Below are 26,028 nucleotides of genomic sequence, written 5' to 3'. Positions count from 1 at the left end.
TTACCAATATCTTCAACAACAGAATTTTCCTTCCAATTACAAAATCAACAATTTGAATATTTTTCAATCAGAAAACCATCTTTTAGAATCAATACACTATAGACAACACCTGAGATTCTACTATTACCGGTTCACTGATTATCTTCTTCTTATCTCCAACTGATTCCTCTTTATTTATTTTATCGCGTTGCCCCCTTTCACAATATCATTCCACAATGCTTAGACAAACAGTATTACAAACAACCAAATCCGTTGCTTCAAGATCATATGCCACTGCTGCTGCCACCGCTAGTGCTCCAATTGTCCCAAAACCAACAAGAAGAGTTGGTGCTTTTAGAGGTGGATTTTTAGGTTTTTTCGTTGGTGTTAGTTTAACCTCTTTGGTTACTTATTCTTATGTTTTGGATCAACATAAATCAAGTTCGAATGTTATCATAAGTGATGTTCTAAGCTTACAAAAATCAATCAGAACTTTGGAAGAACACGTTAGAGCTTTAGAAAGACAGCAAAAAGTTGTCACTACTACTGAAAAATGAGGTAACAACAACAATAATCACTTCATATCAACATTCAAAAAAAAGTTCTCAGTTTAAAGGATATGAATCTCACAAATGCTAGCCATTGACAATATTAGTGTATTTCTAGTTCATTTCTATTTAGATATTCATTGTTCAACCCCACAATTCATGGAGTACCATGTATTTATTTATTATAATTCAAAGATTTAAAAGCAGAAAAAGATTACCAATCACCTTACAATCTGTAGACTGATCCATAATCAATTTTATGCCATTACGATCTATTTAAGTGCTAATTTTGTTACTCTATTAAGCTATGGTGATTACGTAATTTCTGACCTCACCAAATCTAAATTTTTCGACGTGAGTCTTCAATTCAGAAAAAAAAACAGTGAAGACAATAAGAACCACAACCAACCACAAAACAAAACAAAGAACAGCTGGTCCAAGTAAAGCCTGTGGAGGTACAAATTTCAACACGATACAACGCAGACAATGAGCTCGGAACGCAGACCTTCCATGGCCGAACGCCGCTCCTCTACTACAACACGTCCACACTTTGACTCAAACTTATCCACATCTTATACCACCCAAGGCGGTATAGGAAATACGTCAAGAAGACCTTCCGTGGTTCCTCATCTAGCTGGCTTAGAAAAACCACTCCCAGAGTCCATCCCTGACCAATGTGATGTTGTTATAGCTGGTACTGGGTTGATAGAAAGTATACTGGCTGCTGCGTTAGCATGGCAAGGTTCAAATGTCCTACATATAGATGCAAATAATTATTATGGTGATAATACTGCTACTTTAACAATAGATCAGTTGAAGAATTGGGTTCAAAAAGTTAATAACAATGAAGTTGATGGGTTCAAAAATGCACTGTTATATATTCCAAGTGGTAATGAATTAAAATCAAGAGATTTCGGTATTGATTTAACTCCAAAAATATTATTTGCCAAATCAGATTTATTATCTTTATTAATTAAATCAAGAGTTTATAAATATTTGGAATTTTTACCATTAAGTTCTTTTCATTTTTTCGAAAATGATAATTTTGAAAAAATGTCAAATACAAAGCAAGATATTTTCACTAATCAATCATTATCATTAATTACAAAAAGATCTTTAATGAAATTCATTAAATTTGCTATAGATTGGGAAAATCAACAAGATGTTTGGGAAAATTATAAAAAAGAATCAATTGAAAAATTCTTGAAAGAACAATTTAAATTAGAAAAACCTCAAATATTTGAATTGATTTTTTCAATTGGGTTATGCAATAATTTATCAATATCAACTCCTGAAGCCTTAGCAAGAATTAAAAGATATTTAATAAGTTTTGATGTTTATGGTAATTTCCCAGTCATGTATTCAAAATATGGTGGTGCAGGTGAAATTTCCCAAGGTTTTTGTCGTAGTGCTGCAGTTGCTGGTACAACTTATAAATTGAATACTAGATTAGAATCTTTTGATCCAAAGACAAAAATTGCTAAATTTTCTGATAATTCTAAAATTAAAGTTAATGAACAAGTTATATTATCACCATCTCAAGCTCCATTAAATTCAAAATTTATTCCAAATCAAGATTATGAAATTCAAAGATTAACTGTCATTGTTAAAAAAGACTGTAAAGAATGGTTTGAAAATGGAGAAAGTGCTTCCATTGTTGTTTTCCCTTCAGGTTCCTTATCAAATAATAATAAAGAAGCTGTTCAAGCTATTATAATGAGTGAAGATACTGGAATAACTGCTAAAGATACTTGTGTTTGGTATTTATCCACTACTGAAAAAGGTCAAAAGGGTCGTTATGATTTAGAAAATGCTTTAAAAGCAATGGAAAATGCAATTTTAAGAGAAAGTTCTGATCATTTAGATAATGAGGATGGGATTTTTGAAAATGGTACAGGAATGATAAATTCAGTTAAATTAGGTCAATCATTTAAAGATTTTGTTCCAAAAGAAAAAATCCAATATCTATTAAAGATTTTCTATGTTCAAAAAACTTCAATACCGCATTCAGGTATTGTTATTCCAAATCAATATAGAAAAAATTCAATTCAACCAACATTTGAAGATCCTTCAGCTCCAGATAATGGAGTTATCTATTCAACTTTACCTTCAAGTGAAATATCATATGATGGTATTATAACTGCTGCAAAGATTTTATATGAAAAAATTGTTGGATCAGATGATGATTTCTTTGATGTTGATTTTGAAGATGAAGATGAAGAAATTTCAAATTTAACTGGTAATAACAATGATAATAATACTTCAACTTATGATGATAATGTTTCTGAAAGTGTTGAATTTGCTGATGATATGGAGTTATAGAGACCCCTTCTGTCATCTTCTGTTCACCTTGATACCCCCACCGTGTTTGTTTATTTGATATAGACCTGCATTTCAAATTCCAACTTGTTCTTTATTCTGGTGTTTTGTGTTTTTTATTAGTATATGTATATTTGTTCTCATATTATTTAATTCTTCAGTGGGTTCCATTCATCTTCAATTTATCATGTCTCGAATCAGGTATTTTATAAATCTATATACATATATGACACAATTTTCAAATGTGTTAATTTAATGAATTTACTATTGACTTCACGTACTTTATAAATCCCAGCCCTAATCAAACTCACGTGACTTTGTTTATTACCCGATCGCGTCACTGAAGAAGAAAATTTTCATGTGGTTCGTGCAACACTGAAATTTTTCAAGTAGGTTTCCCAAGGTTGAAAAAAAAAATTCCACCAACTTGTAACGTTAATGTTGAATTTGTTTAAAAAAACCATAGTACTGAGCAGAATCTTTTCTTATCTGTCGAAGAAGTCTACACTACTATTAATAATATTTTGAAAAAATGTCTGACACTGAACAAGTTGAACAAGTTGAAGAAGTTGTTGTTGAAGAACAAGCTGGATCAATCACCATTGAAGATGCTTTAAAATCAGTTTTAAGAACTGCTTTAATCCATGATGGTTTAGCTAGAGGTTTAAGAGAATCCTCAAAAGCTTTATCAAGAGGTGAAGGTCAATTAGCTGTTTTATGTGAATCAGTTACTGAAGCTTCAATTGTTACTTTAGTTGAAGCTTTATGTAATGAACCAGAAGAAAAAATCCCATTAATCAAAGTTTCAGATGCTAAATTATTAGGTGAATGGGCTGGTTTAGGTAAAATCGACCGTGAAGGTAACGCTAGAAAAGTTGTTGGTGCTTCTGTCGTTGTTATCAAGAACTGGGGTGCTGATTCTGAAGAACGTAACATCTTATTAGAACACTTTGCTAACCAATAAATTATTTGAAAAGATTGGAATAAAGATGGTAAAAATCTTTGGGAAAATTCATAAATAAAAGTAATTGAAATTGAGGCATTGTATATTAAATCAAATTTGATGTCAGACTCTTCAAAAAAAAAGAAAATGTAGTTGACTTTTTGAGATTTTCAAAGGTTAAAATGATTAATCGCTATCGCAATATTACTATTTTACATGTTGTCAGTCAAATGCAAATTATGAATTCATTGAGATAGCTAATCATGATCATAGGAAAATTGGAACATCGATACCACCATTTTCTTCCTCTTCTTGATCAATATAAGTTTGATAATCGTTATTATTAGTTGGAGGTAATTGATAATGTTGTGATTCTTCTTGCTCTATTTCTTCTTCTTCATCATCAGATATTAGATGTTCAAATTGTTCATCTTTATCACTTAATTGTAAAATTTTGAAATCAATAACTGTTCCTGTATAATTTTTTGGTAAATCAAAACCATGTAAACTTAATAAATTCAAACTTAGTATATTCTCATCTCTTTTAAATTTACATTTATTTGATAATTTGATTGATTTGAGGAATTTGTTGAAAATTGCAAATTTATAGCAACTTATATCAACCTTATTCTTTGTTGTCACAATTAATTTTTCCAAAATTGATCTTTCATTTGGTAAATATAAAGTTGAATGACCGACATCACTTTTTGAAATGATCGCAAATTTAGTTTTATGATTTTTATTTGAACCATAGATATAAATTTCTTCTGCACCTATATCTTTTAAATCTTTTAATGCGTCATACAAGACATCAGCTTTAATTATACCTTCAATTAATAAGTTTCTTTGATTTAATTCAAAACCAAGATTATTTGCCTCTAATTCCAAGTTAATGAAAGTTGAAAATTCACATCTTTCAATCATTTTATTATCTTCAAATATTAAAATAAATGGATATCCCGAACCTTTATAGAAAACTGTACAATCAGTTGATGAATTACCATAAGCAGCAGCAGTGAAATTATTACCATTGTTGTTATTTTTAGATGCAAGACTTAAACTTTCCACTATTGGAACTAAATCCACAGCAAATTTATCCTTTTCTTGTTCATCAAGATCTGACTCTTCTGTATCTGAATCTTCCCTTCTAGTTACATTAGGCCTACTTGGATTGTATTGATAAGTTGTGAATAGACTTTTCTCCAATGTGATTTCAGCTATAGAACGCAATTAGTAATTGAATATAATGATCCTTTATTATCTCTTACTCACCTCGACATATATGAGAATACTCTGTTATGAAATTCAGCCCATCTTGATCTATTGTCACCAAAACTTGTGATGAGATGGCAGTTAAAGAGCTTAAAATATTTGAAATATGGCTTAAAGAATGAGTAGTGGCACTTAGCACAAAGTCGGTGTCATTTTGAGAGTGAACTTGGGTCATTTGGGATCGTGAAAGCGTGTGTTTCTTTATTGTTTTGACGTTTTGTATTTGAGTTTTTGTTTTTGTTTTTCATTGTCTCGATTTGGAAGTGTAATTGGATGAGAAAAAAAAGTCTCCATTTTACATTTCTCGAACAAATTTTGACACCAAAAAGTGACAAAATCAAAGGAAAAGAGATTTTAAAAGCTGTTTATAGTTGGTTTATTGAATAATGTCGAATTTTAATAGCAAGAGACTCAAAAAAATGGGTTTAATCGGATGTGTGGTTGTGCTTTTGGGTACTGGAGGTTATGCTCTTTATCAAAGCTATCTTAATAAAGAACAAGAACAAGAACAAATCACTACAAAATACACTTCGAAACCAATCACAATCATCTTGACAGACTCCATAATATCCTCAAACCTGCCCATCAATGAAATTCTATTGAAAACTGACAATATAGTGCTAGTTATTCCTCCAAACTTATCTGTGGATGATTTAAATGAAGAAATTGATGAATCTATAAGTTTCAAGATTATTGAATGTTCTACTAATGACGGTGTTTGGTCAGTTGTGAAGCATTTAAACAGTGAAGTGATATTTGTGGTTAATGATGATTTAAACTATGAAATTCCTAAAAATTTACAAAGATATGTTGGGGAAATTATTGAATTGGAACAAAATTTCTCATATATTAATCAAAAAATACTATCATATATCATCAACTAATCCTTTGTGATGTTTCTTTTATTACCAAAGACAACACCTTCACTACTTTGACTTGCACCTTTCATATAACCATATTCAAAAGAACTCCATTTAGGATCATTCAAGAATTGAGGTTTCTTTGGTACTTTAGGTGGTGGTTGTTTGGTACTCAATTTTGGTCCTATCACTGGTATTGAAGGTGTTTTCGTATGAACATATCTAGAAAATGAAACTATAGTTTGCAAGACAATTGTTGGATCATTTTCTTCGTATAAATCTATGGTTTGAAACACTTCATCTTCTGGAACCCCATATTTCTTTACAAAAGTTAGGAATTGTGATATATTTTCCATCTGATATAAGAAATGTTAGTTGATTAGTTTGAATTGATTTGTAGATTAACATACTTGAACAAAGGGCATTTTACTCTCTTTGTATTTAACAACTTTCTCACCAGCAATGGCATTAGCTAGTCTTCAATTGTTAGATTGAGCATCATTTTTGGAAATATATACTACTCACTTCCCCAATACAACACCATCTTTTAAAACATCTATCAAATCCTCCTGTTGTGGGACGGATTCACCTATTCTATCAAATATCCATTGTTTTGCCTGATCAGCCAAATCCTTGTTATACTTTGATCTCCGTAGTTCCCTTAGATCCTGGTCCAATGAGGAAACATCTGCCTTCTTTTGATAAGGGTCTTCAGCCATTTTGAATTGTGCTGTTGTATCAATTTGTTATGGCTCAATTGAATTTTGAGCTTTTCACTTCAAAATACTACCGCACCAGCCACAGATGAACTGGATGTGGCTAGTGTGTATATTACCTAATCGGGCCACCTGGCTGTGGCGCGTGTGTTTACATTTCGAATAAATTTCAAATCAATTTAAATCAGAAAAAACAAACAACAACGGAAACTCACATTCACAACCAAAACAAACTTGGTGGTGTTCTCTTTATCTGTTCCTGGGATAGATCTGAGACGAGTGGAGGCTATCTGGGCATACATCAGTGGGTCAGACAGGCTAAAATTGTGATAAAAGAGAAGTAAAGTTATACCCTTCAATTCCTTTGATTCAAAACACCCCTTGACATTCATGACATTGACACAATGGAGTTTTTAAAATCATTATGGCCAAACTCATCCACTAATGTGATAACGATTCCACAGCATATAGAAGGAGAATTGGAAGATGATTTGGACTTGAAAGTTAGAGCTTTAACTTATCTATTCAAAAGATTAGATATTGAAAATTTACCAGCTTTTATAAATGATGAAAATGGGATTTATGACTTGAATGGTAACAGTGAAGATAGTTATAATGAGAAACTGGACACTATTTATAATAAACCTGAATTTGAAAGGGTACTTGTTACTGATGAGCATAGAATATTGGTTGATTGGTTCAAAAATAGATTTAGATCAATCTGTATATTATCAAATTCACCTCCATCAGGATCCCATGATATGGGGAAGCATTTCAGATTCCAAGTTTTAAAACCAGATTCAACTGATGAAGAATATTTGAAAACTTTAATTTCATCAGATATTTATATTGAACATTCAATTGATCCAATAATGAAGACAGATATTTTGATAGAAATTATTCAAAATCAAAAATCATTAAGACCAAGTTATAAAAAACATTTCAATAAGAATGATAGAGCAAATATTATATTACAATATGTTCGGAAATTAAGTGAAATCGTTCAAGTTGATAGAATTTATAAAGCTACATTATTAACAAAACTAGAACAATATAGAGTTAATACTTTAGGATTAATCAAAGAGGATCAAATTATAGATCCAAATGTTAGTACAGATTCAGACTTTGAAAATGGTGTCAAAGTATTCCCAGGTGGGGGGATTAGATCAAGATCAAGATCTCCAGTTAGAAGGTATTCAAATGATAAGTTAACTACTCCTGCACCACCACCTATATTATCTAAACCATTAACACAATTGAAAATGAATTCACAATTACCACCACCTTCGCCATCATCGATGAAATTAACACCCCCATCATCACCAACAAAGTCAATACATACATCCTCACCAAGATTAAGATCAAGATCTTCATCACCAATCAAGTCTTTAAAGAAAAAACAATCAATGACCATATTGAAAATGGATAAATCATTGAATAAATCTCAAGATTCACTAAATCATGAAGAGAATTTGATTTCAAAAGATGATAAAGCTTTAATTTATAATCAATCTGAACAAGCTGTGCTGTTTAGAGTTGATAGAGAACGTAAATTATTGAGATCAAGTTGATAAATCATGCACAGTTACAATACATTACCATACATTTTATAAAGTTATTGATTTTATATTCATTTGCTTTTTGAAACACTTTTATTTATATCATTTTTATTTGTCGGTTGGAATTAGGTTACATACATTTATTTTTATTCATTTCATATTCATCAATATTGCATACATTTTAAAACTCATATTAAACTAATGGCGTAGCTTACAAATTATCCAATCCTTATGTTTCCATTAAATATAAATTTATCCTTTATTTGCCTATTTACAAAATCATAACCATGCACACTTATTTTTTTCAACCACTTCCTCCCTCTAGTCTAAACTTTATGTCTCTTTGTTGGATCAACATGTAATGGAGACCAGATACCTCTGATACTTTCATTCAAACTTTCCACTTTACTCTTTGTATGTCTTAATTGTTCACCACTTGATTCTCTTAAAAGATTTAATTTATTTTGAACATTATCAATGTTTAAATTACGTATACAAATGGCTTTTTCACGTCCATTTATATATTCACCTTTAATGACTGGATGACCAGCTTTTTCCACAATTTTGAATTCAATTTTTGGATTTGATGAAGCATATTGATCTAATCTTTTTTTCAAGAAATCTCTTAAACCTTTAGAGCTACCACCACATTTATCAAATTGTAATGTTATTCTTTTGCAAGGTAGCACGAATGCACCGACACCGTTACGTAGGATTGGAAGACGAGGTATTGGTTTGATAGGCATCTCTTGGTGTTTAGCGATTTACTCGAGTATTAATCAATGATAGTAGTTTTCTGAATTTTCATCAACTTTTTTTTTGGCCTCGAAGAAATTCGCGAAACCTACTGCACAAGTGTGACAGCGTCGGTGTCACAGATGTGCACAGAGTTTAAAAAGTTCAATTTGAGCGTTGAGAAAATGATTAAAAGATAGTTGATTGGTTATAAATTAAAATATGCTGAGTATTCGATTTAATCATTAGTTTGATCAAGTTAAACCTCGAATTATACAAAAACTCAACTTTTACCAACCTTTTGATTAATTTTCGCGAACTCTCCAGATTTTGAATTCATGTTGTTTTGTATCTGAAATCAAACTTCACTGAAATCTCTTAATTATTGGATAATATGTTTAGAAGTTGCCTAAAGAGTCAATTTAGGCTATTCAGCACTACACGGATCATTAGAAAAGAAAACGTCTTATCCCATTTGGACGTTTTAGGAGGCTCTGCTCAACCATCAAATAATGTTCAATCAGTTACAAATAATGGATTCATATTCTCAGAAGGTTTAATCATTCAAAATAAGAGTGCATTGTTATTATCAGGAAGAATTCTAGAGTTCACGCCGAAATATAATATTAAGAATGGGTTTATAGTGGAATTTGAACAAAGTTCTTTAAATTTTTTAAAATTAATCAATCCTCAACCTGATTTGTTTGTTATTGGGTTAGGTTCAAAATCAAGATTATTAAGTCAGACAAATATAGAATTCTTAAATTCTTTGGGGATAAGATGTGATATTTCAGATACTAGAGGTGCTGTCAGAAACTTTGATTTATTGGCTACTGAAAGACCAAATCAAGTTGCAGCTATTTTCCTACCCCCAAACGTTTGAAAGAGCATTTTCAATATTATTATTTTATTTATTCACTATTTATTCATTAAATCATCACTTCATTCATTTGAAAATTACAATTAATCAATTTGAGGTTTCAGTTTCAAGTATTGAAATTTGTAGTATATTATCATCTCCCAAATAATTATCAACTGGTTCAGAAACATGCTCAATTGCATTCAAAGAAAATCCATAATTAGATCTAGCCCTTGCTTCCACCCAACCATAAATGTTTTTATCAACATCATCTTCCCAACCTCCATCGAACTTCTCCTTTGCATAATCCACATAGAACTCTAAAAACTCATTATGAATCCCTGATCTATGATAAGAATGACAATGGAATATTGAATTCAAACAACATGTATAAAACATAATCTTCATAGCAATATGGTCACCTTGCTCTAACAAGTGAACATAATCAATATCACTTGACATATAAACTATTCCTCTAAATAGTGCCATTGTATAAGTGAAATATAAAGTTTGAAAACATGAATTCTCTAACCTAGAAATGGCCGTTTGATACGAAATTTGTGAAACGTCAAATCCTTCAGCTTTTTCATTAATATAATCTTCAAGGTGTTTAATGATTCCAAGTTTAAGATTTTGAAATTTTTCAATATAATCTCTTGGTGGTATTAATTCTGGATCGAAAACTTTTGAATATTGAGTTTCTTTAACCATTGAACCATATTTACCAAATCCAATGAGAAACTTATTAGTTGAATACATAAGCTCCAATAGGTAACTATCTTTGATATTGGTAAACTTGTGGTTATTTCTTGGTCTTGGTAAAATCACTCTTGAACCTGTACATAATTTTTTGGCAACTAATAATTGACCTAAAAGTTCTTTTGATTCCTCTAAATTAATCGTTTCATCATCAATCATTCTTTGATACATATCAATCAGTTCCAATGTTCCTTTCATATACTTCATTGCTTGATTATTTAAATTTACTTTATATGGCGTCTTTGGAATTGAAGTTTGATCTTCAACTTCAATATAGATTTCTTTGCTTGTATCAAAATCATAATTTGCTAATAATCTTGCACTACTTATTGTATATAATGCATTTTTAATCAAATCTGAAGAGCACCATAATTTTGGAATATCATCACGCCAAAAATAATAAGAATCTTTATTAAAATCTTTCATTGAAAAAAAATTCCCACCAAAATCAATGTAAAATTTCAACAATTGTAATTCTAATTTTGAAATGTTTAATTGAAACGCTACTGAGTTTAGTTTTTGTAATGGCTCATTAGAAATAGCAGAAATTTGATTTTCTTTTCTTGATTTTTGAACTCTATTGGGAACCTTGTAAACACATTCTTTACCTGTTTGAACACAATATTCACATTCAGGCTTATTCTCATTGCATTTAATCTTTAATCTTTTGCAATTTAAACAACCATTCCTTGATCTCTTTTGCTTTGGCTTGTTCATGCATTCAATATCAACATTGACAATAGAAGACTTTGGTACTAAAGCTCTATAATTTCTTCTAGTTTTTGATATAGCTGGTGAGTTCGTCATCATCTCCATCTCCATTAACACTTTTCAGGAACTCTCACAACAACAAAGTACAACAACAATCACAGCAACAGCTTTTTAACATTAAATACAATATAATACGCCTATGAGATCAACAAATGAAGATGGTTTCATTCAAATTTATTTGCGCTGATGAATTATACTCAATCCCCAGATTAGCTAATCGCCTAAATTATGCTGCTCCTACCAGTGTAATACTGACACGTATTTAGATGACAGAGAACTATTCTCACACTATTTCAGTGTCGTAACAGCTGATTTGCAATCTGTTTGAGAGGTTTGAGTTTATACAAATGAGAGTTTTCAAATGCTGATCTTACATCCTCTTGTGTATTCTCTTCGTTATCCAGGATTTCTTCTTGTCTGCCATTGGATACGTGCCATCAACATGGTATATACAGCATATCTATTTATAAGCGATTACATAACCAAGACGCCTTAAATTATTAATAAGAAGCTTTCTTCAACTTTTCAACCGTTTGAAGCTGAGATGAGATTATTTGAGCTTCTCGAGACTCAAGCTGGTGAGAAATATGGACCACAAGCTGCCATCCAGTACAAGGAGAAACTACATAGCTTTAATCCCCAAGACAAATGAGTTGAATATCGTATCCCATGAGTTTGCACCAAATCCAATTAAAAAAAGATCAAGAAATGGTTGTACAAACTGTAAGAGATTGAAGATAAAGTGCAGTGAAGATAAACCAGAATGTGAATATTGTATACAGACTGGGAAACACTGCATTTATCTAAACAGTGAGACTTCAAAAGCTAAAAAAAATCAAAAATTAGCGATCAGTAATCAACAAAAAAGAACTGATACAGGTTTATCCAACAAGTCTTTGCAAAAAATTAATTCAGCAACATGTCAATTGGATATTTCAAAATTTGAATTACAACTTTTGAAATTCTATCTTGAATTTGGTGGAAGTTTTTTCTCTCTTGAAACGTCGTCAAAATATTATTCATTTTGGTGTGATGATGTTCCGAAATTATGGTGTTCTTCAGATGTGATCAAATATGCTTTATATTCAGTGAGCTGTGCTAGGTTACTAGCAAATTACGGTTATGATACAAGTAAGGAAATCTATATTGAAAATGAAAATCAAGATTCAACCTCTGCGATGCCCTTTACAATAACGTTGAATGACCAAGCTTTGAAATACCTTAAAAAAACATTGGAGATGATTGAATTGTATCAATTATTAATTGATGGTCAATCTGTTGATTCAAAAGAGACAGAGGATCTGCTAGGTCAATTAGCCATTGCAACAAAATTGAGTGTGGGCTCAAAAGTTATTTTACCAAGACCAAAAAAAATTAAAGAAATAACAAAGGTTAAAGATTTAAGTATAATTGAATTTATGACCACAACAGGAGCATCACTTCAATGTTTTGATAAATATTCTTTGTTTTTGAAACAATCAAAATATTCAGGTGTTTTTGAGCCAGAAGCAATCCCTATTGAAGAATATAATCGAAAATTCAATAATTATGAAATAGTTTTGGTTAAACATTTGGAGTATTATATTAGCCAAAGAATAAGTGCTTCGGATGATTCTCAAATCACTTACCAGTCTGCTATTTCAAAATTGGAAGCTTCATGTTTTCAAACATTATATTTTCGTTATACAATTGCCCTTTTTAGAGCAGTTGTCCATTTATCTATGGATAATGATTTTGTTAACCTTTTGAAAGAAGAAGATCACACGGCAATGAAGATTATGTTTTATATTTGTTGTTTGAATTCAATTTTCCATTATCAATCCTATCAAAGAGATGGTATTCAAAATGAGTTTTTGGAATTTTACATCAAGTACTCTAGGGAAAAATTTAACGAGAATGAAGGATGGGAAGATGATATTGATAAAAACGCTTATGAATGGGTTATTGCAAGATCAAAAAGTGATCGGGCTTACTCTTTGGATGTTTTGAGATATGTTGGTGAACCTGTTGATAAGTTTCTTGAAGCTGGAATCTTGCTTTCGCACGACCATAATTAGCATATGTAAATAGTAATGAGTTTATGAAGTTATAAGTTTTGTATGCTGCCATCCACTACGTGTCATTGATAGCACGGTTAGAGCAACAAAAATACTTAGCGATTACCTAAGCGTCAGCTGCCTTTATTTGTTCATTTTGCAATTAAATAGAGCTCAAAACTCCTTCTTTTGCGATTAGTCGAATTTTCTATTCTTTTATTTTTGATGCTAAAGCTATAAAGGAACTCAATTCAAAGTGAATTCCAGTTGTTGGTGCTGAAAGTGTTTGTGTTTTAGCTGATAAAATGAGTTGTGACATCAAAACAATAAAACAACCATCAAAACCAAAAAGAAGGAACTACAAAACATTATTCAGTGGTCCAGGCTTAATCAACTTCAATAATAACGAAACTATTACAAAGCCAAAAAGGAAAAGATCAAAGAATGGTTGTACAAATTGCAAAAGGTTGAAAATCAAATGTAATGAAGATTATCCTGAATGTGAATATTGCATACATACGGGGAAACAATGTGTTTATCCATTGTTGAAAAACACAAAACCAAAGATAAAGGGTCAGTCAAGTGAAGTAATTGATATTCAATCTAATCTCATAAAAGATGTTGTACCCATGCCAAGTATTTTAAATAAACCTTTACAAAAATTGAATTCAGTTTCATTTCAATTGAACATTTCTAAATTCGAATTACAACTTTTGAAATGTTATATTGATTTCGGTGGGAATTTCTTCCTCAAAGATGTTAGTAAAGAATCTCATACATTCTGGTCGGAAGATGTTCCAAAACTATGGTGCTGTTCAGATTTAGTGAAATATGGGTTGTATTCAGCAAGTAGTGCAAGATTATTGGCAAATTATGATTATGATACAAGTAAGGAAATCTATATTGAAAATGAAGATCAAAACTCATATCCAATTATTCCTTTTACAATAAACCTAAGAGAGCAAGCTTCAAGATATGCTGAGAAGACATTTGAATTAATCAATATGTATCAAATGATGTTTGATGATCAGTATGGTGGTGCTTTAAATGAATCCGAAGATATCCTGGGTCAGTTAATTGTTGCAAACAAACTTGCTGTAGGATCAAAAGTTATTTTACCAAGACCTAAGCACAATCAAACATTCAATAAAGTTGAGGAAAGTTTATTGTTTCAACTTATGTCTGTGACGAATAAAACTTTTCAAGAATTTAGCAAGTATTCAACATTATTAAAGGACACAAAATATGCATGTATCTTTGATCCTGAAGCAATACCAATCAACCAGCATAAACTATTAGTTGAAAATGTCAACTTGGGCTTTATAAGATATTTGAAGAATTATGTCAATGATAAATTTGATCCCTCTGATGATTTTAAAATTACTTATCAATCCGCTATATCCAGATTTGAATACTCATGTCATCAAACAATTTACTTTCAAAATACAATTTCATTATTTAGGGCACTAGTTTATATTACAAGGGATTCTGATTTTCTAGATTTGCTTAAAAATGAAGATCACATCGCAATGAAAATTATGTTTTATTCATGTTGTTTAAATTCAATATTCCATGATAAGATTTATCAAAGAAATGGTGTTCATAATGAGTTTTTAGAATTTTATGTGAATTATTCCAAAGATAAATTTAATGGAAGTTGGGAAGATGAAGTTGACAGGAATATTTATGGTTGGGTTCAAAAAAGAGCTGGATGTAATTATGGGTTTGATTTGAATGCTCTTAAATATGTTGGAAAGCCAGTTGATAAGGTCCCTCCTGGTGTGCTAAGGATTTCGGAGATAGACACTGGTATAAAATCAACACAATATTAATAAATGAAGAATACAATAGAATCTTTTTGAAAAACGTAGTTTTAAAGACTTTTTAGATTTCTCAAAGTTTATGCTGTCTGTCACTTTGAAAGTGTCAGTAATCTCGCTTTTCTCGGATTTCACTCCGAAATCCGTTAGCGATTATATAATAATAGAGATGTTTCACAGTCGAAAAATTAGTGTTGCACTATGTATCGAAATGGAAGTACTGCGGAAATAAAAAAGGTCGTTTCACAAAAAATAGTGAAGGAAATTCCAAATGTAGAATTCTAAGGTTGTCGACCTATTTTTCGTGATAGCAGATATTCCCAAAAGGGATAGTGTTCAGGATAGTGTTTCAACACTAATAGTGTTGAGAAAAATTTTTGCAGTATCCATTTTAGGAAACTCCCAACGCTTACGTAATTTTTTTGGCCGAAAAGGGTTAGTGTTACACTATTTTTTCGACTGTGAAACATCTCTAATCATCACCATATTTGAACTTCCTCATCAAAAGATGTAATTTAATAAAAAGTTGCGATCATTACTGAATTTAACTTGGATCCTATCATAATTAATCACTTAAATACAATGAATAGCTCTTACAAAAGATATAAAAGGACAAGAAATTACAAACCTTTGCTACCAAAAACTAACTTGGATAATAATGTGATAACCAACTTCTCAGATACTCAAGCTGTTGTCAAAGTTAAGAAAAGATCCAAAAATGGTTGTACAAATTGTAAAAAACTCAAAATCAAATGTAATGAAGATAAACCAGAATGTGAATATTGTATACAAACTGGTAAAGAATGTATTTATCAAGTGAAAGAATCTAAAAATTCTAGTCAAAAGGCTAATAGGAAGCAACCAGATAATACACCAACTGTGGTGGAGAATCAAATTACAAGTATTGATAACAAGCCTTTGAAAAGACTAAACTCAATTTCATTTCAACTAAATATTTCAAAATTTGAATTACAGTTATTAAAGCTTTATGTTGATTTTGGAGGGAATTTTTTATCTGTTAAAGGTGTGGATATGATTGCCTCTCAATTTTGGAGAGAAGAGATTCCAAAGCTTTGGTCTTGCTCAGATTTGATTAAGTATGCCTTATATTCTGTTACAAGTGCAAGATTATTAGCAAATTATGATTATGATGAAAGTCAAGAGATTTATATTGAGAACGAGGATCAAAAATCAAATCTTCTGGTTCCATATACAATCAATTTAACCAAGCAAACATTAAGATATACGAAGGAAACTTTGGAATTGATAGAAATGTACCAATTAATGATTGATGATGAAGCATTAAATGCAGATGAAACAAAAGATATTTTAGGTCAAATACTTGTTGCTAAAAAATTGTGTGCTTTTTCAAATATTCTTTTACCGAGACCTAAGCAGAATGTTGGATTGACAAGACTCAAGGATAGCTCGTTGGTTAACCATATGCTAGTAGCTAATAATTTTATTCAAATTTTCGATAAATATGGACCAATGGTTAAAAATACTAAATTTTCAAAAGTATTTGCTCCAGCATTTATACCTCTGAAGGAATACATTGAAATTTATCAGAATATGGAAATTTTCCTCATAAATCATCTTGAAAATTATATTAGTGAGAAAGTTGATGCTTCTGATTTATTACAATTTACTTATCAAACTGCACTTTCAAAATTAGAAAATGCATGTCATCAAACACTTTATTTCACTTATACCATTTTCCTTTGCAGATCAATGAGCTATATGTCAATAGATATTGACTATATTAATTTAATAAAGAAAGAAGATCATATTGCCATGAAGATTTTATTTTATGCTTGTTGTTTAAGCGCAATATTTCATCATCAATCATTCCATTGGGATGGGGTTTATAATGAATTTTTGGAATTTTACGTTAGTCATTCAAGAGAAAATTTTGATGGAGAATGGGAAGATGATGTTGATAAGAATATTTACGGATGGGTTAAAGCAAGAAGTAAATATAATCATCGGTTTGAATTGAGTGCCATTGAACATGTTGGTGAACCAGTTGAATATTTCTTGAACTGATAGATATTGCTTGAAACCGAAGTATTACTGAACCGGATAGTGGATTTAATTAGAAAATTATGATAATGATTGAATGATATTTTAATAATTTAAGGCTTAAGCTTGTAGTTCATGTGACCAGTACAAGTCACATGACCTTTCGCGAACTTGTTTATTGTTTGTTTTTTATTGATTTTTTCATTGTTTCTGTTTTCTTCCTTTAACTTTTACTTTCGAATATCAATCATTCGTTGGAATATCTCTGGGGCATTTTTTAAACCGAATGGCATAACACTAAATTGTATTTAACCATACTGTGTTAATTTCATTCAATGGAACTCTTTTGTTATTAATCATGATTAATTGATTATCTTAGTGAAGTTTCATCAATAAAAGGGCTGTGATCACTATTTTGAGTGCGAAGGCTAATAAATTGAAATAGAATTCTGCCTCAATAGTGTATCATTGGTTCAATTATTTTTTTATGACAGTTTGATCTTCTTGATCTTTTAGATGTAGATTAATTAGTCTTATTTCTCTTCACTCTTTCTCTATTTAACTAATCCTACCTTATAGACTAAACACATGCCTGCTTTTTATCTCATTTTTCATTAATTGAGCCTCACTTTAGAAGTGATCTTTTAATCTTGTAGCTTTCTTTGGCTAGCTGCTTTTCTTTCTATATAAGGAGTTAGTCGGATATTCGCGGTCAGGCTTGTCACCAGTATATAACAACTAATTTGGACAACAATATAATTTACTCGCAGAAATACCTATTTTAAATTCCTTATAATCAATGATTCATTATTATTAAATAATAAATTACAGAAATATTATATTAATTATTAATATACTTTTCGAATTAATATAAATTATAGAATTAATTTAAAAAATTATATCATACAAGTGTCTTGAATTTTCTCGCTTTGCTCGAAAATTTTTGTGTCGGGTTCGAGAAAGTCCCTTTGTAAGATACTGCGCGATGCCGGAGGATTATGTGAAGTACAAAAATGAGATGTACAGACTGATTTATATTATTGAAAATAGAATGATGAGTAGGTTTGTAAATAGACTGGTGATATCGTGAAGTCACTCTCGAATTCATAGCGTTCAAATCAAATAGATCGATCACTGGTTCAAATAATGAAAAAGTCCCACGTCAATGAATCACTGGGATATGGAATACCGATTTTAAGACCAGTCTAATATACTCATTTCAAAGTTGAATTTCATTTAAATTAGCACGTCTATTAAATCTCAACTCTTGGAAAATAAGCTATTGAAATGAGCCAAAGAAACATCTGGAAATAAGCAAAAACTATTGAAAGCGGAATCTCAGTTGGGCAACGTCTCAAATAAGACCGAATATATGCTCATTGTGTTCGTTTCTTCAAGCTCAGTATCTGAAAGACACCTACCATTGAACCAAATTAAAATTTTATTGAATAATTCAATTGGTAATGGCTATAGGATTCCTATTGAAGCAAGGAACCATTTAGATCATGTACGACAAAGAAAGTATTAAAAACATCCAATATTCAGATCCCCCAACATTTGTATTTATTTGATTTATCATGACCTCAGCTAGGTCATCACCAATTTATACCAGATATGGGGCTTTGGACATTTCGTGGTGATGCCGTTAATATTGAAGTTGAAGTTGCACCTTGGCTTCCCATTGAACACACCCATACAAACATAAGAAATGTAGGGGTTTTAACCCAGATTAACTGTAGATGTACTAATACCACTGCCTGATATGAAGCCATCAAATACAGACTCTCTGATAACTCTTTGTACAAAAGTTGCAAACCTGAGACTATCTGACACCAGGGAAACGGTGAAATCATTGAGCCATTATGCAGTAGGAACAGCTTGGTATAAATAGGAAATGAAGCTTTTTCACCAACATAGGCTTCCTTGGGGCTGGTTTCAAAACGAATGAAATGAGAGGAGCGCATAAAGGCATTATAAGTAATCAAACAGATGAACATTCAACATCCAACGAATAGGAAAAGAAGCTCAAGCAAAAACAATGGTCAGACACTAATGCCAGTATGGTATCAAGATCGCATAGACCAGATACTAAGCTCACGATCGATGACAATAAATATTAGTTATAGCATTTGTGAATAATAGTAGAACCAATAATTTGAGCCCACCTGATGACTACTATTGCCTGAGGTGAAGAATGATACCATGACTCCATGACCCTTCGAAAGAGCATTATCCAGCGATAAAGGTAGAACACCAACACCAGCTGCAAATATAATGGATTATTAGGCCCAATTGGTGACCCACACTCATGATATTTGCATTCACACATAATCAGTAGTCCTTGGTTATAAAAAGGACACTTAAAGTATCCAAAGGTTCTAATCATCAAAAAACAAAACACCATTTTAAGCATCAAGCAAGAGAGCCCATGTATATGTTTCAATAAACTCTGGTCAGCTGACGAAGAAGCAAATCAGTTGGGTCTGACATCAAGAGTAAACCTGAAGCGACACCAGAAACAATTGACAAATGAAACAGCGAAAGACCAACAGTAAAGCACTCGACGTTATAATGAACCATTGGGAGGTTTAGCTCTTATTGAAAAAAATACCAGCATCAACGTAAAATTAAACAATGAAAGACCAACAGTAAGGTACAGAGCATAAATACCAACAAAAACCTCGTAAATTGTAGCAACATCAACATCATAAAGCCAGAACCACACTCAATACCACCAGGTTATCTCAAAAGTCATGTAGGCTGGAATAGCAATGAGTACATAATAAACCACCGGGAGCTTTAGAGCTTACTGAAAAATTACCACCACCAACGTGTACCTCATATCGAGCGAATAATGGTGAAACATCTAACCAACTAAGCGGACGGCTTTAGAGCATGGTCACCATAATTGATTCTCATGTGGTATCAGCAACTCATGTTGAAATGGGACTTCAAAGCTCACTCAAAACGGGAGAAGGAGTAAAGCGAAACAGCTAAAGGTTAATTCTATAGAGAATAGGTATCGGTGAAAGCTCCATGAAGAATACCAGCATCAAAATATAGCTTAAATCCAACGAATAATAGGGAAACATACAATTTTCTAAACAGACAAATTAGATTCTCAACCAGTCAGCAACTCATTTTGGAAAAAGGGAGTAGAAGTATGCACTATCCAACAAACGCCCAACCGAATAGTAAGTAAACGCTGAGCCTGAAGAGACTTTGGTATGTACCACTGTAGAACTATCGAGCAGTTTATTATACGCTGGACTATAGTTTCAATTTTTCGATCACTGAGTCCCGGGCACAAACCCTTCCCATTGGAGACAAAAGTCAACAAAGATTACCTAATTGCTTACTACGAAAAGTAAACAAAAATCTGTGAAAAAAAGCATTTTGTTAGCAAAAATGGGCAACTTTAGCCCAACTTTTGAAGTTGAAGGAGTTGAGCTATGGAAAAAGTAAGGGTGGCATTGAATTCTTAGAGCATTGGTCAATAAGAATCGAGTGTTTTTGGGTAGTCTAAAGACAATTTCTGAAGCTTACCTAATTTCTTAGTACGAAAAGTAAACAAAAATCCGCGAAAAAAGGCGATTTGTTAGGCAAAAAATGGCAACTTTAGGGCGATATTTGAAGGTGTTAGAGTTGAGCTATGAGAAAACTAAAGCTACCATTAAAATTGTAGGCACGTAATTAGTAAGAATCGACATTGTCCCCGGACTCTAAAGACGGTTTTTGCGGGTTTTGTTTTCAATTTTATATATAAGATCACTTTTTTTTTTTTTTTAGTTTGATGTATTTGATGAACTTGGATGAGGAATGCAATTACGCACGAACCGCTTGGATTGTAGGCTTCTCGCTATGTTGGAATTCAGGCTTCCTTATAATATCCTTCTCAGCCAACTGAGAAACCTATTCTCCACCACGGAACAGTGTGGGACTCGCCTCTTGTTGAGGAATACCCACTAAAACTCACCCTAAATTAAAATCAGGTTTTTATAATTTATAAACTTCCATAAATTAATTAATCAATTATATTATATAATTGGCTGATCTCATGCATATACTTAAAAATAATTAAACAATATTGATTTGTGAAATTATAATTGTATAAAAGTATGAGACCCTAGTATTTCAACATATTTCGGGTTATTATTGTTCAAAGTTGATCATGTTTTACTGTTTGGGACGTCGTCTTCCGATTGATTAAGATGTACACGGTGAACTTTTTCGTCTATGAATGCTTTATGGTCGAAGCTTCTATTAACAGTGTGAGATGCTTGATTAGTGTATGGATTGTGAGGTTAAAGTGTGTTTGAATTGGAAAGTGTAAGTGCTCTAATATTGGTGAAATTTTTTGATGTCCAAAGCATTTGAGTGAACACAAACAGGCCCATGTATCAGCTCCATTTGGCTTACTTAAATTTAGAGGTCATATTGAAATGTTGTAGTACACCCAAGATTTTGCAAAATGGAAATGTCATTTTTGGTCTGTTTATTCACATACCAAAATGTCAAAACATTGGTGTGCTATTAAGGTGAGGCTTGGAAATACAGGAACATCTGCTACTACACTTATGTTGGATCTTGCAGTCAAACTTTTCAAAAGAGAGCCTTATTATAATTTCATTCAGCTACAAATACAAGCATTGAATTTATAATTGTTGTATACTGTATATTAATCCTCATTATCTCATCATTTCATTATTTGATCATAAAATTAATAAAATTGGTCTAAATTAAAGACTTGAATAGGTTGAAAGAGTGTAAAAAATCACGTAGTTTATCAAAAATAATATCAAGATGTTAAAAAGGACATTCAAGTCATTTCATACTTTGGAAGCTTTAATCCATTTTCAAATTCACTATAACAAGGTAATTGTTCTTGAAATTCAATAAATCTAGAATTATCAACAATATGTTCAACATCATATGAATTCAATATTGACCTAAGTGGTTTTAATTTGAGCTGATTGTGATACTTTAAAACATCTTTAATGTCATCGTCAACATTCTTGACGATTGTGAACAGGGAAAGTTCATCATTACCTAATGTTGTAGATGTAACATTGAACTCTTTTGGTGGATTTTTCAATAAATATTTCAAAATTGTTTCAAGCTCCACATCTTTTGGAATTGATACTTTGCTTATTTTCAACCTTATAGGATTGATTGATTGATCATTTTGAATTGAGTCCAAAAGTGATTCCAATTCTTTTAATAAATCTGAATCCAAGGGTCTTAAAATGATTAATACACCAGAACTTGATTTCGAATGGATGTTGACTTGACAAATCTTCATTTGTTGTTGATCATGGACTTTAAAACCATCATTATGGTCACCAATGGTTGTTGAATCTGTTATATCTTGGTCATCATGATAGATATCTGAGCACAAGTATGGGAAGAATTGATTGTTTTCACCTTTGTGAAACGAGAACTGGACCTTAGCACTGCTGTTGTTGTTATTGAGTGGATGTAATATCTTTGAGAGTCTCCTAAACATGTAATATTCGATGGCTGTCCAGCTGGAATAGTACCCAACTCTCTCGTTAATACTGGGCTTCCTCATCTCTTTATATGCTCATCGGATCGGTGTTCGGACCGGTCTGATCATAACTTCAACGTCATAATTTCTTAGCATTTGAAGCTACAATTTCATTACAAAATTGAATAAATTGCAATTGAAACGGCTGTACATCGGCAGAGAATGCACCGAGTGTATCTTGGTACAACGGTTGTCAGAATCTTGACAGTTGTGTTTGGGACCCTTCTTGATTCATAATTTCCCATGTACTATTTTTGAACTAGTTTCTGACTTTTGAATATGTTCAAAATTAATTGCTCTTGACTTTTTTCTCTCTAATTCTTGGTAGTCAAAAGACCTCGTGATGTGTATCTGAAGGTGGATATTCAACCAAATCACAGTGTACACCCACTAATTACTTGCAACTCTGGTACATTGTTTTATGTGACTCTTGGACAAAGTTCTGGTCACTGAAAAGACCTTCATCAGTTTGTCCAAGACTCATGATCAAGGCTCTCAATGTATCTCAACTCAATAACTAAATCTAGATCTACCGGCTTCAAAAATGTTTAGAGACCCTTTTTCTCCTCCAAGATCCGTAATTGATAACTTCACTTAAAACCATGGGAATTACAATGAGCACCAAAACTTCTACACTACACGTGGAACAATACCTTTACATGCTTTCCACCAACCAATTGATACAATAAACGTGTAAATTGGTCATCAATCTAACGTATTTTCATTTGCATCTCATCATTCATTTTCATTTTCATTTTCATTGTATTGTCTCGTTTTTTGTGACACTTTAAACTTTAAACTTCGCCCTTCCTTCAAAAGCGTGATCAGGGAGATAACGAACAAAAAACGTTGCACACTGTAAACAAGATCGGTTTGATTCAGCCGTTGGTAGACTCATGACGTATCTTACAAATCAAGATCAATAGTCATCTACAATTGAATTGCAATATGAAATATTATAGATTTTATGACGACTCTTCTTATCTTGTGCGAATAATACCAGCAGCAATTAAAACTTGAACTTTTTTGTAAACTTCTGGATTCTTCATATGTTCTTGTAAGGCAGCTGGATTATCTTTAGCTTGACCCAAAATACTATTCATAACAGGATCTTGTAAAATTGCTGCAACTTCTGGATCTCTTGATGCTCTTTCATAAGCTTGTTCTGGAGTTTCATTAGCTGAAGGTTGGAATCTTTGAGAATATGCCTTGGAATATAATTGATCAATTTCTCTAGCATTTGCACCTTTAGTAACTTCTGCATCTTTTGATCTTGCTGAATCCAAAGTTTCAATTGCCTTGGAAAATTCTTTTAATGCAATTTCTGCACTAGCTTTACGAATATAAGCTCTAATAAAAGTTGGATCAATCTTAACAGCTTGTTCAGCATCTTTAACAGCTTCTGGGAATGACATTAATTTTGCTAATGCAGCAGCTCTATTTGAATAACCTCTAGCATCTTCTGGGGCACGTTTAATCATTTCAGAATATGCCTTAACAGCATTTGGCCAATCACCTTTTGTGAAATATTCTTTACCTTCTAATCTTGCTTCTTCAGCCTTTTCAGGATTAACATATGCTTTTGCCTCTTGTTCTTTTAATAATTTTTGTGTACTTCTTAATTTTGATAAAACTTCTGGTGTACGATGTTCTGTTAATGATTTTTCAAAAAATTGAATAGCTGATTGATAATCAGATTGTTTTAAATATGTTGTACCTATTCTGGCAAATGATTTAGCAATTATTTTATAATCAGCTCTTTGTTCACGACCTTTGGCAATAGCTTCTTCACATGTTTCAATAGTTTGTTTATAATCACCTTTTTCAAATTCTGCAGCTGCTCTATTGTTTAAATATGTAACATCTGGATATATTTCAAAAGCTTCATTATATTTGGCAATTGCTTCATCAAACTTTCTTGATTTATATAATTTATTACCTTCAGCTTTTGCAGCATCAGCTTTAGTTTTAGAATCATCTTCTGGAGCATCTTCAACTTTAACATCACCATCTTTATCTTTAACATCTTCTTTTGGAGTTGGTTTTGGAGTTTCTTTTGGTAATTCTTCCTTCTTTGGTTCTGATGAGGATGAAGCAGAAGAAGCAGCATTAGCTTGAGCACCAACTGGTGAATCATCATTTAAATCAACACCCAATAAAGTAGCCAAAATATTCATTAATCTTGGATCAGACATCATTTCTTGAGCACCAGCTTGTGGATTGGTTTTCATTCTAATAACTTTATCAACTAAACTTGGATCTTTCATTAATTCTGCAGTTTTTGGGTTTTTCTTTAAATTTTCAATTAAATTTGGATCATTAAATATTTTACCTAAACCTAAATCCGAAGGTGGTGCACTTGAAGCTAATTTAGCGTTTTGAACAGATTTTAAACCATCTTGAGCTTGTTTATTTGATGAATCTAATTCAAGAGCTTTTTCATAAGATTTTTCAGCATCATCTAATTTACCTAACCCAAATTCAGCAGCTGCAACTCTACTATAACCTTTTGCCCATGTTGGATTGATTTCAATTGTCTTTTGTGCATCTTGGAAGGCCTTATCGAATTGTTTCAAAGAGGCAAATGAAGCTGAACGGTTTGAGTACAAGACATGATTAGTTGGAGCAGCTTCGATGGCTTTTGAGAAATACTCAATTGCCTTTTCGAAATCTTTGGCGGCAAACGCAGCGTTACCTTGAGCTTTCAGTTCATCAGCAGACATTTTCTAATTTGTTTGATCTTTGATTGTTTGGAATTGAATTGAAGTTAACTAAATTTTGGTGATTTCGATGTCGTTATATTTTCAACAAAATGGAGCCTTCTAGAAGTTTGATTACGGGCGATTTACCCGGATGTAATCTGGAAATTGAAGGCCGTTTGGCTGATTATTGGGAAGGATAGTGGGAATAGTGATGAGATAATAAAATTTATGGATTTATTAGCGAAATTAGGATATTGAAATGTCTTTTTTTATTCTTTTAACTCAACTTTAAGGTGGTTTAAATACTGTTTTGTTGTTTATTAAGGTTAGTGAGATGAACTTCATTTTGGCTAACGACATAAGAAATTAAGCTATAAATACACAAAAAAATAGAATAATAATATAAAAAACCCATAAAATCATAATAATTCACTCAAAACAACCCCTTAACTAACAAAAAACCCCTATAAATCCCATTTCAAATCCATTTTTGGGCTCATCTGGTTATCGCACACTTTTTTTTTTTTTTTTTTTTTTTTTGGTGTTTACTAATTTTAAAAAAAATTGTCTACTTTTGTCT

At 31.8% G+C, this 26,028-nt stretch overlaps 15 protein-coding genes across 15 annotated transcripts; 9 read left to right on the top strand and 6 right to left on the bottom strand.

The window, feature by feature from the left end:
• Nucleotides 1–215: 215 nt before the first annotated feature.
• Nucleotides 216–536, top strand: WICANDRAFT_75801 (uncharacterized protein; the record flags this gene model as incomplete). The annotated part of the gene is made up of 1 exon (XM_019184265.1): nt 216–536. One exon carries the CDS (start codon nt 216–218, stop codon nt 534–536), a length of 321 nt encoding a protein of 106 aa, XP_019040799.1.
• A 477-nt stretch (nt 537–1,013) lies between these two features.
• Nucleotides 1,014–2,849, top strand: MRS6 (GTPase-activating protein MRS6; the record flags this gene model as incomplete). The annotated part of the gene is made up of 1 exon (XM_019182857.1): nt 1,014–2,849. The coding sequence occupies one exon, from the start codon at nt 1,014–1,016 to the stop codon at nt 2,847–2,849; it is 1,836 nt and encodes a 611-aa protein (XP_019040798.1).
• Nucleotides 2,850–3,378: 529 nt separating this feature from the next.
• Nucleotides 3,379–3,810, top strand: RPS12 (40S ribosomal protein eS12; the record flags this gene model as incomplete). The annotated part of the gene is made up of 1 exon (XM_019182856.1): nt 3,379–3,810. One exon carries the CDS (start codon nt 3,379–3,381, stop codon nt 3,808–3,810), a length of 432 nt encoding a protein of 143 aa, XP_019040797.1.
• Nucleotides 3,811–4,056: 246 nt separating this feature from the next.
• Nucleotides 4,057–5,236, bottom strand: RAD17 (Rad17p; the record flags this gene model as incomplete). Its single annotated transcript, XM_019182855.1, has 2 exons — nt 4,057–5,006; nt 5,062–5,236. 2 exons carry the CDS (start codon nt 5,234–5,236, stop codon nt 4,057–4,059), a joined length of 1,125 nt encoding a protein of 374 aa, XP_019040796.1.
• A 211-nt stretch (nt 5,237–5,447) lies between these two features.
• Nucleotides 5,448–5,945, top strand: PEX22 (ubiquitin-protein transferase activating protein PEX22; the record flags this gene model as incomplete). Its single annotated transcript, XM_019181144.1, has 1 exon — nt 5,448–5,945. One exon carries the CDS (start codon nt 5,448–5,450, stop codon nt 5,943–5,945), a length of 498 nt encoding a protein of 165 aa, XP_019040795.1.
• SCP1 (Scp1p) lies at nt 5,942–6,640 on the bottom strand (the record flags this gene model as incomplete). The annotated part of the gene is made up of 3 exons (XM_019184264.1): nt 5,942–6,277; nt 6,332–6,398; nt 6,447–6,640. 3 exons carry the CDS (start codon nt 6,638–6,640, stop codon nt 5,942–5,944), a joined length of 597 nt encoding a protein of 198 aa, XP_019040794.1.
• A 401-nt stretch (nt 6,641–7,041) lies between these two features.
• On the top strand, nt 7,042–8,208 carry WICANDRAFT_75796 (uncharacterized protein; the record flags this gene model as incomplete). The annotated part of the gene is made up of 1 exon (XM_019184263.1): nt 7,042–8,208. One exon carries the CDS (start codon nt 7,042–7,044, stop codon nt 8,206–8,208), a length of 1,167 nt encoding a protein of 388 aa, XP_019040793.1.
• Nucleotides 8,209–8,522: 314 nt separating this feature from the next.
• MRPL51 (mitochondrial 54S ribosomal protein mL43) lies at nt 8,523–8,942 on the bottom strand (the record flags this gene model as incomplete). The annotated part of the gene is made up of 1 exon (XM_019182854.1): nt 8,523–8,942. One exon carries the CDS (start codon nt 8,940–8,942, stop codon nt 8,523–8,525), a length of 420 nt encoding a protein of 139 aa, XP_019040792.1.
• Nucleotides 8,943–9,409: 467 nt separating this feature from the next.
• On the top strand, nt 9,410–9,814 carry WICANDRAFT_17217 (uncharacterized protein; the record flags this gene model as incomplete). The annotated part of the gene is made up of 1 exon (XM_019180733.2): nt 9,410–9,814. A coding segment is annotated over one exon (405 nt), but the record flags the coding sequence as incomplete, so codon positions are not given.
• An 84-nt stretch (nt 9,815–9,898) lies between these two features.
• Nucleotides 9,899–11,371, bottom strand: WICANDRAFT_75793 (Zn(II)2Cys6 transcription factor domain-containing protein; the record flags this gene model as incomplete). The annotated part of the gene is made up of 1 exon (XM_019184262.1): nt 9,899–11,371. One exon carries the CDS (start codon nt 11,369–11,371, stop codon nt 9,899–9,901), a length of 1,473 nt encoding a protein of 490 aa, XP_019040790.1.
• A 536-nt stretch (nt 11,372–11,907) lies between these two features.
• On the top strand, nt 11,908–13,377 carry WICANDRAFT_59667 (Zn(II)2Cys6 transcription factor domain-containing protein; the record flags this gene model as incomplete). The annotated part of the gene is made up of 1 exon (XM_019182853.1): nt 11,908–13,377. One exon carries the CDS (start codon nt 11,908–11,910, stop codon nt 13,375–13,377), a length of 1,470 nt encoding a protein of 489 aa, XP_019040789.1.
• Nucleotides 13,378–13,661: 284 nt separating this feature from the next.
• WICANDRAFT_75791 (Zn(II)2Cys6 transcription factor domain-containing protein) lies at nt 13,662–15,188 on the top strand (the record flags this gene model as incomplete). The annotated part of the gene is made up of 1 exon (XM_019184261.1): nt 13,662–15,188. The coding sequence occupies one exon, from the start codon at nt 13,662–13,664 to the stop codon at nt 15,186–15,188; it is 1,527 nt and encodes a 508-aa protein (XP_019040788.1).
• Nucleotides 15,189–15,758: 570 nt separating this feature from the next.
• On the top strand, nt 15,759–17,222 carry WICANDRAFT_59665 (Zn(II)2Cys6 transcription factor domain-containing protein; the record flags this gene model as incomplete). Its single annotated transcript, XM_019182852.1, has 1 exon — nt 15,759–17,222. The coding sequence occupies one exon, from the start codon at nt 15,759–15,761 to the stop codon at nt 17,220–17,222; it is 1,464 nt and encodes a 487-aa protein (XP_019040787.1).
• A 1,338-nt stretch (nt 17,223–18,560) lies between these two features.
• Nucleotides 18,561–19,167, bottom strand: WICANDRAFT_86471 (uncharacterized protein). The gene has a single exon (XM_019186046.1). It carries the CDS (start codon nt 19,160–19,162, stop codon nt 18,794–18,796), a length of 369 nt encoding a protein of 122 aa, XP_019040786.1. The 5' UTR covers nt 19,163–19,167; the 3' UTR covers nt 18,561–18,793.
• A 2,850-nt stretch (nt 19,168–22,017) lies between these two features.
• WICANDRAFT_81856 (uncharacterized protein) lies at nt 22,018–22,770 on the bottom strand (the record flags this gene model as incomplete). Its single annotated transcript, XM_019185301.1, has 1 exon — nt 22,018–22,770. One exon carries the CDS (start codon nt 22,768–22,770, stop codon nt 22,018–22,020), a length of 753 nt encoding a protein of 250 aa, XP_019040785.1.
• Between the last annotated feature and the right edge of the window lie 3,258 nt (nt 22,771–26,028).

Source organism: Wickerhamomyces anomalus, assembly GCF_001661255.1.
Source record: "Wickerhamomyces anomalus NRRL Y-366-8 unplaced genomic scaffold WICANscaffold_1, whole genome shotgun sequence".
Classification (NCBI taxonomy): domain Eukaryota; kingdom Fungi; phylum Ascomycota; class Saccharomycetes; order Phaffomycetales; family Wickerhamomycetaceae; genus Hansenula; species Hansenula anomala.
Note: the sequence above shows the minus strand (reverse complement) of the source record. Positions and strands in the feature narration are given on the sequence as shown.

Coding starts and splice junctions, on each gene's coding strand:
- WICANDRAFT_86471 (XM_019186046.1), bottom strand. CDS start 19,162: ATGCGCTCCTCTCATTTCATTCGTTTTGAAACCAGCCCCAAGGAAGCC.